We start from the raw sequence: 14,009 nt of genomic DNA, 5'->3' as shown, positions 1-14,009 counted from the left end.
GCTACTAATTCAGTAGCTCAGAGAAGGCCAGGGTCATTAAAAGCTGTGGAGCCCAAAGATGGCCTTCAATGGGAAATAAAGAGCAAGACACCAGCTGCAGCACAACCTTCACTCCTGGGGGCCCAGCAGCAGCCCCAGCTCAAAATGAGCTTTGCACACTGAGGCAGAGGCTAATGAGGGTCACTGCATCAACTCGACACTTGGCCACTCATGTCCTCCCAGGCTGGAGACAACGTGCCTGCTGCCCAACAGGAGACACGAGAAGCTGCTCAGTGGCACTGACAGCTACTGGGTCTGACCAGAGTGAAAAACCTGCATGTGGCAAGCTTGGCCCAGGAGAGACCACGGGCTTTCTTACTCGGAGACCTGCAAGGCTGCATTTCACATCACAACGGCTCAATGCAGGGATAACCAACCAAAAGAAGCCCACAACAAAAAGCACCACATCTTTGGAGATGTTTGAACTCCCCCATGAGTTCTGAGAAAATCTTGTTTCTTCTAACTTTCCAGTGAAAGAGTAAGAGCAATGTAATTTTTTTTTTTTTTTGTAATTTACCATGCACTGACCATATACTTAGTATGGAGCAGAGCACGAAGAATGACACGCTGTGAGCCTCAAGGTGCATATCTAAGTAGTCAAACCCAAGACACAAAAAGTATTTGCTAACCAAAATAATGTATAAACAAAGGGACTTTGTTTCCACTTCAGATGAATACAGCAAAATTTATTATATGGTGGTGTAAAAGTAACACACTGTGGAAGAGTGAACAGGTACACGAATGAGCAAGATGCTGGAGAAGTCAACGAAAGATGTTCCTGGGGGAAAAGAATGAATAAAAAGTAGAAACAAAACATGTAACAGAAGCGGGGCCATAGGCCTTTAGGATAATTTCTATTCCATTTGCAATAAGAAGAGCAGAATACAAGTAGTGAATCAAGTGTGCATACCACCACTTTAAAGAATACCTAAATTTAAGAGGACCTAATCCTTAAAGGCTTTTGAGATTATTGAGATGCTAAGCATTCTACTCAGTTGTTCCTTTAGAACAGCAGAATAAAAATTACTTTATTGCTTTTTTGTCCACTCATGTGACTCTCTCAGAGATCTACATACTCTAATGATTACTCAATTTACATCTGATTTACTATCTGCTTTTGTGTCTCATTTACCTAATTCATACATATATTGAGTAACGGGTTGTCTAGAGGCAAACAGCCTATTTCTGCAGGAGGTCACTTAGATTTCCAGTGGGTTTAATGTTTTAATTCCTTTTTAGCTGCTAGCAAAATATATTTTGGTAACTAAAATATTGTTTTTTCATTCATTTACATAATAGTGAAATGAATACATAGTTCTTTTAGACATTCATAAGTCATAATCACTGCTGGGAATATTTCAGTTGAGTGTCACAGGAGATAATTTCAGTACAGTGCTTTTAGTTTTTTTAAATTTCATAATCATTTTACAGACAGACATGGCCTACAATGACATTAATAATCCTATTCAAACCTGCCTCTTTTATCAGGAGAACACTCATTTGTATTTTTTCAAACAACATCACCTAACAAAACTCTAGAGGCAGGCAAGTCCCATAGCTTAAAAATAAAATAAAATTAAAAAAACCCCACCTCTTGCTAGCAAACTGGGGACATCTGATACAGACTCATGAAGAATCCAACAATATCTAATTTAGTATTATCTCTCAGGGTATTCTACTGGAGCCATATTTGTCAGAAACATCCTCACTAAAAGCTAGCAAGTCTTTCTTCATTCCAGCTCATTCTATTGTGCTGGATTTGAACATCTCCCCCATAATTAGTATCTGTAATTGCAAACAAGAATAGAAACAGTCTCAGAAAGAAAGAAAGGCAAGCCACAAATTCACGGGAGTTAGAGACTAACTCAGGGTAACAAGATACAGCTCTTATAGCACCATTAAATGCCCCAATGACAAAAACCCACCAATCCATAAAATGTTGCCTGCTCCAGAAAACTACCCCATGCCTGTAAAATACTGAACTGACCAAAGAAGCTGCCTTTGGAGGGTTGAAACTAAAGAAAGGGAGGACAGAAAAACCTAAGAAGGAGATAGAGCTATGCTGACTTTAAAATGTAAGATTATGAGAAGCTGAAGCATAGCCCTTTCCTACCACAAAATGAGGAATGGGAGCTTTGGATAGACAAGACTGAGGTCTTAATGTTCTTCCATTTATTTCAGAGGTGACAAGGAGTCGTTACCAGCTTACACAAGATCCTGCCCTCTAAAGAAAATCCTGGCTCTAATGAGGTCAGTGTGTTTTCTTCTGTCCTATGAACTTCAACAAGAACATGATTTTTACCCTTGCTGTTAAATCAGAGAAAGGTTTTTCTGCCTGTCCACATTAGCTGTACATTGGGTATGAAATGCAGCAGATTACAGAAAGCCAACTACCAGAAAAGCCAAGTATTTTATAGTCTATAGTTTATTGCATGATATAATTTTCTTTACTCACAGCTACCCTGGAGTTATCATCCTGAAGTGACAATATCAGTAAAATTTTGATTGTAAGGAACCCTCTGAAGATCATCCTCTTCAATCTCTTGCTGAAAACAAGGCTGACTGCACAGATCAGGTTTCTCAGTCTCCTGTCAACAGGATGTTCCTTGTTTTGTGACAATGGTGATTAGAGAGTGGAAATATTCCAGATTTGTCAAAATTACTTTGACATCTTTCACCTGAGATGTTCTGAACCTTTAAGAGCTCCCACCTGCTGATTTAAAGGAACTCTCAGTTTGCTGTCATTTGCACTTTGGTGTTCAAAAGACATGTAAGGTGCTATGCATATCATACTTGAGTCCCTTTTGTAAACATTAACTCATTCTGGAACAAACAGTCATGAAAAGAGAATTAAAATAAGAATACTCTTGGAAAAGAAGACTTATTTTGCATACACTTTAGACATTGGGATCTTAATGTCAGGAATGCACACAATACCAATTGCAGTCAAACTAACATAATCATCCCTCCAGCCTCTCCAGCAGGCACATCAAACGAAGTGTTTCAGGGGAGTTCATCTGATAAATAGAGAACAAGTATAAAGGAACCACAGTACACCTGCAGACAAGCTATGGGGAGACAGAGAAATCCACCTATGAACTGAATCACTGCCAGTGACTTACTTGGCTCTAGCAATTGCTGTAGCAGGTATCAATCAAAACCACTGAGGATTGGTAACACTGTCTTAAGAAAAATACCAGAGACATTGTAATGACCATGGGAAGGCACAACATTGATCTGACACCTCATGAAAACCCAACATTCACAATCACATGCAGTAACACAACTCAGGATAGACCCATGAAAACTGGCACCTACTGGGTCCCCGGGGCCACCTCAGTCAGGAAAGGGGGTAGTGGAACATCTCCTGAATAGGTCCTTGCAGCTCCACCTCTTAGTGACCCCTCATGAGTTCACACAACCATCTCTGCAACTGCATCAACATTATGCCTTCATTTGAATGAAATCCTAGTAGTGGAAGGAACAAGCCTAGCTTCATACTCCATGCACATTTCTTTATTCTACACATGACATTGAACCTAGAACCTATTGAACAGAATTTCTCAGTACAGAACACAAACAGTCTTCATCTGTTAGTCAGGGATTCACAGGTTGCTTCTAATTAACATTCCTTGATTTGAAAGCAAAACTCAGCTTTGCCTGAGCAGTCAAAGCTTTAAGACTTTCAGGTATTTTGGTTTAAGATTACTATGGAGATTTACACATGCAAACAGATTTCCTGCCTGTCTATCCCCATGAGTTGCATTCTCATTTTTATGCTGTAGTAGCTAAGGGAGTCTGAGAACAGGAATTCTGTGCTGTGGCACTGCTTCAAAGTGCATGTCAACGATTTATGATAGATTTTCATAAATCACAAATGGAAGGACAAGGAATGAAATGCTGCTTCCAAGTAATTCTTATGCCCTTATTGATTCTGGAGTGGGCAAGAGCTACCTACATTCAGTACTGCATCAAAGAAATCCCTAGGCCAGGATTGTCCGTCTCCTAGAAAGCACTCTTTTAGCCTGGCTGGCTAGTACCTGGGCTGGTTTCACTTCATTGGTTTGGCCTCTAAGTTTCTAGCAGCATTTCAGGTTTACAGAACCAAAACAACCACGAAGTAATAAAACTCTGATATATACAGCAGAGACCCATGCATTGGCCCATTTAAGCCATTGCCCCTGAGCAGCTCTGACCTCTTAGGTGGACAGGTGACACACCTTATGCAAACGGGTCTCCAGATCACACCAGTGCCTCAATGACATGAAAAACAAGGATGCTAAATGGCTTGGATGAGAATTCCATGCTTACATTTTGAGAGTTCAGCTATGACATCTAGAAGTGCTATTTCCATCAGTGTGCAATGCCTGGAATCGCACTGTGATAGTTAAAGAAAAAGGCCAATTCCATGTGCCACTCTGTTATCATCAGTTCTAAATGTTCTTAACCTGGAACAATCTGGGACCAACTGTAGACATAATGCTGTCTTTAAAATGTCCTCCAGCAGTAAAAAAGCTACATGAAGCAGCTCAGAAATTGCTATCTGGTTCTAAATGTTACAACAAAACCTGTGGAAGGTAGGTGAGACCCATCTACCTCACCTACTCATACCCAAACATCAATCTCCCAGTGTTCCATGGTAGGCTTTTATTAGATGTTCTGGTATGCAGAGCAACAGCAGATCTAAAATGAGAATCATTCAGAATCAATGGGTTGGGATTAATCTGTCCTCCTGTCCAGTGCAAGTGCTGCCACAGTAATAAACAGAAATCTGATAACTTCACACTGTCAGCACAAAATGAAACTATGACCTTGACCTGTGCAACAGCATCCAGTAATTTTTTCATAACTTCAACATACCATACTATACGGCTGTGATCTAATAAGGATCTAAAAGTAATTAACTGGAATTTTTGAAAACTGAAGCCTTAATCAAATATGTATTCTTATCAGGGTTGCAAGCCAGCAATAAATTGGGACATTTAAAAAACTGGGATCCAATCCAATCCGTGATCTGATCAGGGTTCAATGGTTATAATAAATTGGGAGTATTAAAACTGGGATCACATCCAACACTTTATTTTGTCTAAGCCACAGGACCTAGCTGTGCTGTAAAGTCAGGAATACTCAATGAACAGATCTACCATGTTGTATTAACCCTTAATAAATAATGATGCACAAGCTCAGGTGTCCCAAAAACATGTGGTTTAGCACAGAGCTTAATGGTGAGAATAGCAATTATGAACATTTTATCAGAGATCAATATGAACTTTAAATGGCCATAATAATGCTTTTAGACTTGCCAGGTAGAATGCACAGGAACAAAAGCTACATGGGGTCGCCAACAACATGCATGTGTATGAATGTGCACAAAGATGCACGTTTGTGATTTATAAAAATCACACTTTGATTTTTGCAACAGTCTGAATTTCAGCTTTTGATTCAAAGCAATTTGGCTTTTCTACCATACTGCCATCTATTCTCATTTTCATTTTGGTTTCCAGTAACATACAGCTTGTAATTAAATATAATAAACCAAATGCTGACAGAAAGGGAATGAAGTTTCACTTCCAAGTACTCTCTCCTCTCTAAGTGGACTCTAAATGTTTTTATTTCTGTAAGATGCATCCCTTCATACAGGGATCTTGCAGCTGCAAAATTAAACCTCTGTTTGCCAAATATCAAAAACACATGTATTGATTTTTTAACTATGGGAACAGGCAAGAAGCATCAGGGCTGATAAGACAAGAGAGAAATGTTCTTCAGTTGCTGGAAGGTTTCTGAAAAGTAAAGTCAGTCTTTAATATAAGAACTGAAACCATTTAGTTTTACCCCAATTTGAGATACAGTATAACTTAAGCATTCAGTTCATACATTGAAAAAGCAGAGGCCAGTTATTCTTTCTGCTTCTTTAACACTCTACTCAAACCTCAATACTATTAAAAAAATTTCCTCAATTAACTCCAATGAGGACTACAATACCAAGACTATTTTAACAAAACTACTCCCACAAAAGTGTGCAGAGGATTATTTTTCACATGGAGTGCCTTCTCATTAACTAACTCCCATGCTACTTTAAAAAATCCTCCCATTTTGAACAAGGCGCTTCATTTTGTAAATTTTATTCTAATGTCAAGTAAGTGTTCAATTCTGTTGGAAGAGAGATTTAGGTCTCAGTAGGAAAATTGCAGTAAAAAAAAAAAAAAGAAACAGGAAAAAATATTTTTCTTTCAATTGAAAGTCACTTTATTTGCATTTAAAAGGCAAACAAATTATGATGTGTAAAACTCATGCATCTAATGTATTTATCCAGTTCATTTTACAATGACTTTCAAATGTTAGAAAATGAAAATAGCCCAAAATGAGTGGGAAAGAAATGGAGGAAGAGATGAAATCTTTTTTGAGGGGAAGAAAAGACAAGGCCTCTCCCAGTATTTAATAACATAACAAACATCCTATCGTTAAAATGATAAATTCTGAGTAATTTACACTGAACACGCTAAAAATACAGATTTGAGTCAGCTTGATCAAAATAACCCTCAGATATAGCATTTGCTTCTTCCTTTTATGGGCAGATTCTCGACCTTTGGAGCACATGCCTGATTACAGCCAAACTCTTTGAAGCATGAACAAAACAATGAGTTTATTAAAAATAAGGCCTCAGTCCAGTGAAGCATGTGACTTGTGTCAGGAAGGACAAACCCACCTCAAAGAACTGTACCCCCAGTTAAGTCAATATTCCTGAACTATCATGAGGCTCCTGTCTTTTTCCACTCAAAATTCACTCACATTGCATCAACTTGGCACAATGAAAACTAAAGGAGGTAAAGGGACAAGAAGAAAATAATTTAAAGGAGTCAAATTCATATTCAATTGGACACAGACAAGGCTATTACTAAAGAATGAATGCCTAACATTCAAAGTTCCTGTTCACTACTTGAAGCTTGCAGAAGTAGTAGTCGCATAATAGTATTAGCTTTGAAAATAAAGTAGTATAAAGTATTGGCTTTGAAAATAAAGGAAGCCTGGGGCTGAGGTCTGGAATCAATTCTTAGCTTGACAAGGACTTCTTAGGAGCCTGGACAAGCAGTTGCACTGCCTGCATGTCACATTCCCACCCAGAGGACATTTTTTTTTCCTGTCAGATTTTCTCTCTTCCACCTCAACTGCAAGTGCTTGAGGTCAGGCCCAAGCTTCCCTAACAGCAATGAACACAATGAGACCTTGATCTTGGTGGGGATTGCTAGGGAATACAACCAGTAAAAAAAAATAATTATATCAGCATTTCAGTGCAGGATGTGGAACTGCTTCAGAGAACTGCAGCTACTGCAGCACAGAGTTGTACTGAAAACTGAGACTGGGACAATGTGGAATGGAAATAGAAATTACTAGGCTAGCAAAATAGTAAATTAATTTTCACTTTCTGAGGTTCAAATCCGAAATTTGGCAGCCCATAAAAAGAGTTGCCAGGGAAATTTATGCTGAGGACCGAAGTGCAAGCAAATCCTATCCTTTTGGGAATCATCTGCATTACAGAGTGAGCACTGAATACTCTGTCTGCATACGCCCACTAGCTCTAACACATTCTGGATGTGCCAGACTTGTTGCACATGCACTGTTCAATTCCTTCTCTGTGCAAGCAGGAAATCCAACCTGTTCCAGGCATGATGGGCTGACACTCATGCAGCACACCTACGTAAGAGCTGATGTTTCCCATCAGAACCAGAGTCACTGAGCTTGTACTGCACAGCCCATAACTGGGCACTGAACACATCTGACATTTTTGCATGTCTAAAGCTTGTCAAAATTTCTATAAGAAGGCTGCAGTCTTTACAGAAACCTATCCCTGGGATTTTGTGAAATATTGTTGTGCCTATCCAATACCAATCAAAAAACTGCAAAATTATGAGAGACAGCCCAGTCCTGTAAACTGAATTTGCACTTCCTACGAAAAAATATTTCTCAGCTGAGATCTTGGAACAGTATTCTGCTTTTTGGAGAGCTGCCAAGCATATATTGCATGCAAAACCAATATCCAAAACCAGGCGAGTTCCACAGCTGCTAAGATGCTGAAAAGCACTTGATCATTAATCCTGTCACACCCAGCCCAAAAATCAACTACTCTAACTTCTTCCACTAGTGTCCAAAATGGATAACATGGCCTTTGAAAAAAAGAAAACAGTCAGATGAACAATCATAGTATCTTTTAGTATGGTATGCAGTCAGCATTTAAGAAAACTGTTTAAGCAAAAAATCCGACTTTAGGATTGTAATAATTGAATTGAGGATCTGAACAGTAATTAGTTAGACAGCTAATCTTGGAAAAGTAAAATTCGACGTGCATTTAAGTTATTGTAGAAAGGCTAAATGTTAGAAAAGCAATTTTAGCTTGTTCAAGCTGCTAAATATAGGATTTGATCACAGGTATCAGGGGACAAAACTTGTTGTATTTCTCTAGTATTTTCTACTATTACATCCCCCGTAGTTTTAACATACACTCATTTCACTCAGCAGGAACATGTGAAAAAATGAATGTGTTCTACTAAGCTTCAGTTTTATAAATACAAGACCAAGTATGCAGGATTGCAGCTAGTGAAGTCATAGGAGCAGATGATCTATGGCGTGAATGTGCCACAAGGTTTTCTTTGCCAACATGTGCATTAAAATCTTGGACTTGAATTACATTACAGAATTACTAAATCTTGGGACAGAGCTATAAAACTTGTCTTTACTGTCTTACTGAGCATCATCATTAGGTGAACAGTCAACAAGTAAGCAAAAGGACTGATCTGCATTCAAGTCAGGTAATGTTTCCTTAGTGATTTTAATCAATTTCCCAAACAGTTTTTACCCATATAGGAGAAGTAGCTTCTTTATATAATTTTCCTCTAACAAAAATAGAGCCTCATCTATTTTATGACCAGCTCAAGAAGGGTTCAACAGTAAGCCTGTAGGTAGTCTTATGTGGGCAAACACACAGCCATGTTCTTACTTCATTTAGAAAGTTGAAGCAAATTGCTTGTTTTTACAGCACCTGTTGCATTCCTTTGAGGATAACATAGGGAAATTTCATCACTATTCTTCTGGGATTTTTTTAAAAATTTTTAATTTCAATCCCCCAGAGATCTAAGATATACTACCTGATACAAAAGTGTGGTATTCCTATTCTTGTGCTTTAAAGAAGAAGAATCAAATAAGTGAGTTAAAAATATCATCTTGGTTCATCCACTTCTCAACACACCTGCTGTTCTCCATTTCAGTCACAAACTCTTCCAGGTCAAAACTGAAATCATTACTAGAGAAACCAGGATGATGAAGACATTGAGCTGCCAGTTTCTAATGCAGCCGTACCAAGTTACTGTCAATCAGTGACTGTAATTAAAAAAAAAGCACACAACACTAAGGAAATATTAAGAACAATTATCTCACGTCCAATTGGAACGTTAGACCTCTAGACAGAAGGGTTCATTCCTTCCAGCCTGCCAACATTTTAGTAAATGACACTGGCCCTTTAACAGATGGGATACATGCTTTTTAGCTTGCCAGGATCCTAATAAAAGACACTGGCTTCTTTAAAATGAAGGACACATACCTCTCAAATTGCCAGTATCCAAATTGGGAGTCAGCAGTTTAATATAAAGGCACTCATCAATCTGGCAAAATCAAGGACACGGCACAGAAATTTTAAAACAAATGGTACAAAGTTTCTCCTGACACTACTTAACTTAGATGAACTAAATACTTAAGCACTGGCTAAGCATATCCAGTAGCAGTGCTGTAGTAACTAGATACCTTGCCAGCTTTTAAAATAGTAAAAATTAGCAGCAGACTTCAAGGGTTTGGATTGACTTTTTCCCCAATCAAACCCATTAGTTACCATTTATAGGGCTGACCATGCACTGCATGACTCAAATGAAAGCAGGGTGTCTTCTCCCTGGGCACCAGCCAGTACCACAAAGGTTGAGCTGTGTGGAAACACTGCACAAAAGGAACCACATCTGCTTCCATTCCCTCTCCTAGGAGCAGGACGCTCCAGTGAAGGAGAGAAACCTCTGAAAAATTTTCTTCTTGCCCTGACAAAATGTATTACTAAAACTTGTAAAGTTTTACAGCATCTGCAGACACTTCTTGAAAGTCAGAAACTATGGGCCCTTTAACTTTTCTGATAGCAGCCATCAGAGGGAAACAAAGACCTTTTTCAGGACACAAGGAACTTCTGGATGAGTTGGGGAAAGGGAAAGTGGAGTTTTCTGAACATTGTTGACACTGACAAACTGTTTCTGGTTTCTGAAGAGTAGACATGGAGAAAAGCAGATAATGGTAAAATCTCATAATCTGTAAAGATAAGGAATTCACTAAGACTGGGCACAGAAAAGTGTATTTTATGAACAGGACAGACTCCCAGATCTTACCTCAGAAATACAGCAACTCTAAACACTCGCCCAGCTTCTTGCCTTGCCCCTCTTGCCAACCCACTGCTGGCAGGCTCCTGCCTCTGCAGACTGATTTTAACCATCTGAACCTGCTTTCTTCCAGGTGTTTCCTCAGCATATTCAACATTTGTTGCATACGTATTTTTGCAACATGTGGCTTACCAGCACACACTGTGCAGAAAAGAACATACCAAAGTACAAAAACTACTGTCTGATGGCACAGCTGAAGCCAAAGAAGTCTGAAGTGCTGGAAAACAATGGCAAAAACTTTTGAGAGGAGGGGTGGAGGGAGGAGATTCTTGCTGTAGAGAAGCAAAGAAGAAAATTACTAAGTCAATCGGCCTTGGGAATGGGCAGAGGTGAAACAGGTTTTGAAGGAACTGATCTTCATCAGTTAAAGCAGAAGCTGGGATTTGAATGTGACAGTGAAGCTCACGGGAACTGCAGGAGAACAAGCTCCTGTCACACAGCAGCTCTGACTCGGCCAGGACTATCCCAGTGCTCTGGCTTTGCTGGACCTGACTGCAGTGGGCATTGTCTGGGAAGGCTGGCTGGCTGCTCCCTCAGGAAACCCCTTCCTCTGAAGTTTTTCCCTTGATGAACAAAGATGCTGCTGCCATTTACTCACCTTTCACGCTCATCTTTCATTTTCTCCAGCTCCTCCTCTTTAAGCACGCCTTGCTTTGGAGTCCCCTTCTGATCTGCCTTCCCACTTTTATCTTCTTTCTTCTTTCCAAATCTGTTAAAGATATCAAAGAAGGAGTCATGAGGAAATAATTACAGAAGGAAAAACAGTACTTATCTATCATAAACCACAGAAATTTTAGGCAATCAAAACACTGAGTTTATACCTTGGTGACTCATAAATTTCCCACATTGCAAGATATTTTATCAGTATTTACCTGGGCCGTATGCAAGAGGAAGGACTGGTTACAAATTGATTTGGACCCTGTACTTTTGAAAGTTATTGCTTGAAAATTAGTTGAAAAACCCCATCAAACCTGAAGTGCAGTGCATTGCAGAGCTGAAATATTAACATGGCACATTTTAAAGTGGCTGAAGGCTCCTCTTGCCACACGACAGCTCTCTGAAAGTCATCTGCACTGGCTGTGGTGTCAGCCCCCAGCTAGGGCCACTGTTTTGCTCTTACCAGTAACTCCTGTCTCTCATTCATGATGCCCTAATTTTAGGATTTGTTCTTTGTTTAAATGAGGATGCAATCAGAAAGAATAAAATCTTGCTTTGTTCCAAGAGCTCAAACCTAGACAGTTCATAAGAGCACTTTTATAAACTTCTGGGGTTTTCTTTCTGCCTAGTAATATTACTATCATGTAATATTTATGCTGTGAAAGTCCTCCAGAGGCCCCAGTGGGTTTGGGGCTTGCACTGTTGTTTTATACACTGTACAAATATGCATAACAAGTCTGCTTTACCCAGCCTATAAAAAGGTGGCTGAACTGGGGAGTTATGTTTAATTTCTGGTGGAGTTAGACAGAACACCGGGGTCAAATACGCTCATGAATTATGGACCAAACAAAAAGTTTAAAAAGCTTCCATCCTCTGCAGGAATTTAAAATTCTCGGTTCCACAAGTAAATGATCAACCTGTGTCTCCCCCTGCAAAATTAATGTGTCCTTACATGCATGACAACAATGTAAAGAAAAGTAATTACTTCTTGATTAAATGTAGTACATTGCAATCTAATTGCTCTGACTCAAAACTGCAAACTCTTCTGTGAAAGTCTGCAGCATTGCCTCCATGATCTTTCTTATACCCTTCTTATTTTTCATGTCAGCCCAAACTGCCTCAAGTGGAACGGCTGAACTACTGTGACTATACTTAAGCTGTAAATCATTCACTTTATGTTTCTCCACAGACAAAAGCAGAAATTTTGCAATTAGTTGGGCCCATAAGATAATGATCCAATTTTTTTGTGAATTTAATTAATAATTCTGAGCGTGTAGTCAAATGAAGTTACTGGGAACACTGCAGCAAGTTTTCCAGACATTAAGAACTTGGTTAGAAAGGGAATGATGGATGTGAGAGACAGACACATAGCATGTGGTACTAATAAAAAGGGCAAATACTATAGGTAGTAACATGAGATGCTTTATAGTGCCTCTGTCATGCACTGTGCTGGGGAGCAGAGAGACTCCATGTTTTTTTTTTTTTTAATATGTCGCCATAGAGATAGCTGGTGTCTTGCATTCTTTGAGGGATCCTTTGCTCAAAATATACACACACCTTGTCTACAAACAATCTTCAGTTCTTTCTTCATGGTCCCTACTCATTTCAGCACTTCCAGAAATACAGAATATACTTTCCACGCTTTTCCCTTTCCTGAGTGTAGAGCAGCACACTGATTTCACTGCTTCTTTCTGAGCTCCAGCAGTTCCCAGAGAATGGAGTCACACACCTCATCAGAAGGTGGTGGTGGCAGTGAAGGCAGCAGTCAGGAAACATGAGAGACAGAGGTTGTACATAGAGTGAAGAGAAACAAAATAAGGTGGGTGCACAGGTATGAAATGACTGAGGTAAAAAAGAAAAGCCAAATGAAATTCTGCATATATTACTCTCTACAGAGATGCCAGGCAGCCAAACAAGAAATCACCTGGATATGAGCCCCAGCAGGCTGCTCCTGAAACACCTCTGCTTTCTGACACTTGCTCACATTGGGAAGGTCTCATGGCAGTTTTCTCAGGAGGCCATATTACCATTTGCATCTTGGTCATAATCCAGCTCTGGTACTTTGTTTATATTCAGCCTGCCTGCTTTTCTCTCACAGTTTCAATTATAGGTTTGTGGAGTTTCATATTCGACTGTAGCATGTATTGATTTTGAAAACATTATTCTTGGGCATTTTGTATTGCTGCAGGGAGTTGAAGTTGGATATGTTGCATACTCAAGAGAAATGTAAAAAAAAAAAGCCTTTAACACACGTCCCTTTCAAGTCTAGATATTATTTCTTGCTTACTGGAGAAATACATTTTAAATAAAATAAAGTGACAATTTTGATTGCAATAACTGCCAACACGACAAGCCTTACAAAAACAGTGCTGTTTGCTGGTAGAGCTGCTCTTGCCATAAATTTGGCAAGTTTCAGTGTTATTATAAACTGGGAATAATGAGTTGGTCTTGATGAAAACAACTTTTGTTGTTGTGCTGCACTGAAGGCAGTGTGGCCAGCAGGTTGAGGGAGGTGATTTTACCCTTACACTCCACTCTTGTGGAACCCCATCCTGAGTTCTGCATCCAGCTCTGGGGGTCTCCGACATACAAAAGGATGTGGAGCTGTTGGAGTGAGTCCAGAGGAAGCCACAAAGATGGTCAGAGGGCTGAAACACCTCTCCTATCACCAAAGGCTGAGAGAGCTGGGGTTGTTCAGCCTGGAGAAGAGAAGGTTCCAGGGAGACCTTATTGCACCTTCCAGAACCTAAAGGGGGCTACAAAAGAGATGGACAGGGAGTTCTCTCAAGGGCAAGGAGTGATAGCACATGGGGAAATGGCTTCAAAGTGAAAAGGTGTAGATTTAGATTA

General features: G+C 39.5%; 1 protein-coding gene across 16 annotated transcripts in view; it reads right to left on the bottom strand.

The window, feature by feature from the left end:
• The window catches only part of PARD3B (par-3 family cell polarity regulator beta), a 394,367-nt gene that overhangs the window by 85,258 nt on the left and 295,100 nt on the right, over positions 1–14,009 (bottom strand). For all 16 annotated transcript variants that reach the window (XM_085585197.1, XM_085585191.1, XM_085585194.1 and 13 more), the window contains one exon: positions 11,101–11,211. In XM_085585197.1, coding sequence (XP_085441323.1) covers positions 11,101–11,211 — 111 coding nt within the window. The remainder of the gene's footprint in view (positions 1–11,100; positions 11,212–14,009) is intronic.

Source organism: Lonchura striata, chromosome 7 (genome assembly GCF_050655825.1).
Source record: "Lonchura striata isolate lonStrDom1 chromosome 7, ASM5065582v1, whole genome shotgun sequence".
NCBI lineage: Eukaryota > Metazoa > Chordata > Aves > Passeriformes > Estrildidae > Lonchura > Lonchura striata.
The sequence above is the reverse complement of the archived record's forward strand: the minus strand, read 5'-3'. Positions and strand labels throughout refer to the sequence as shown.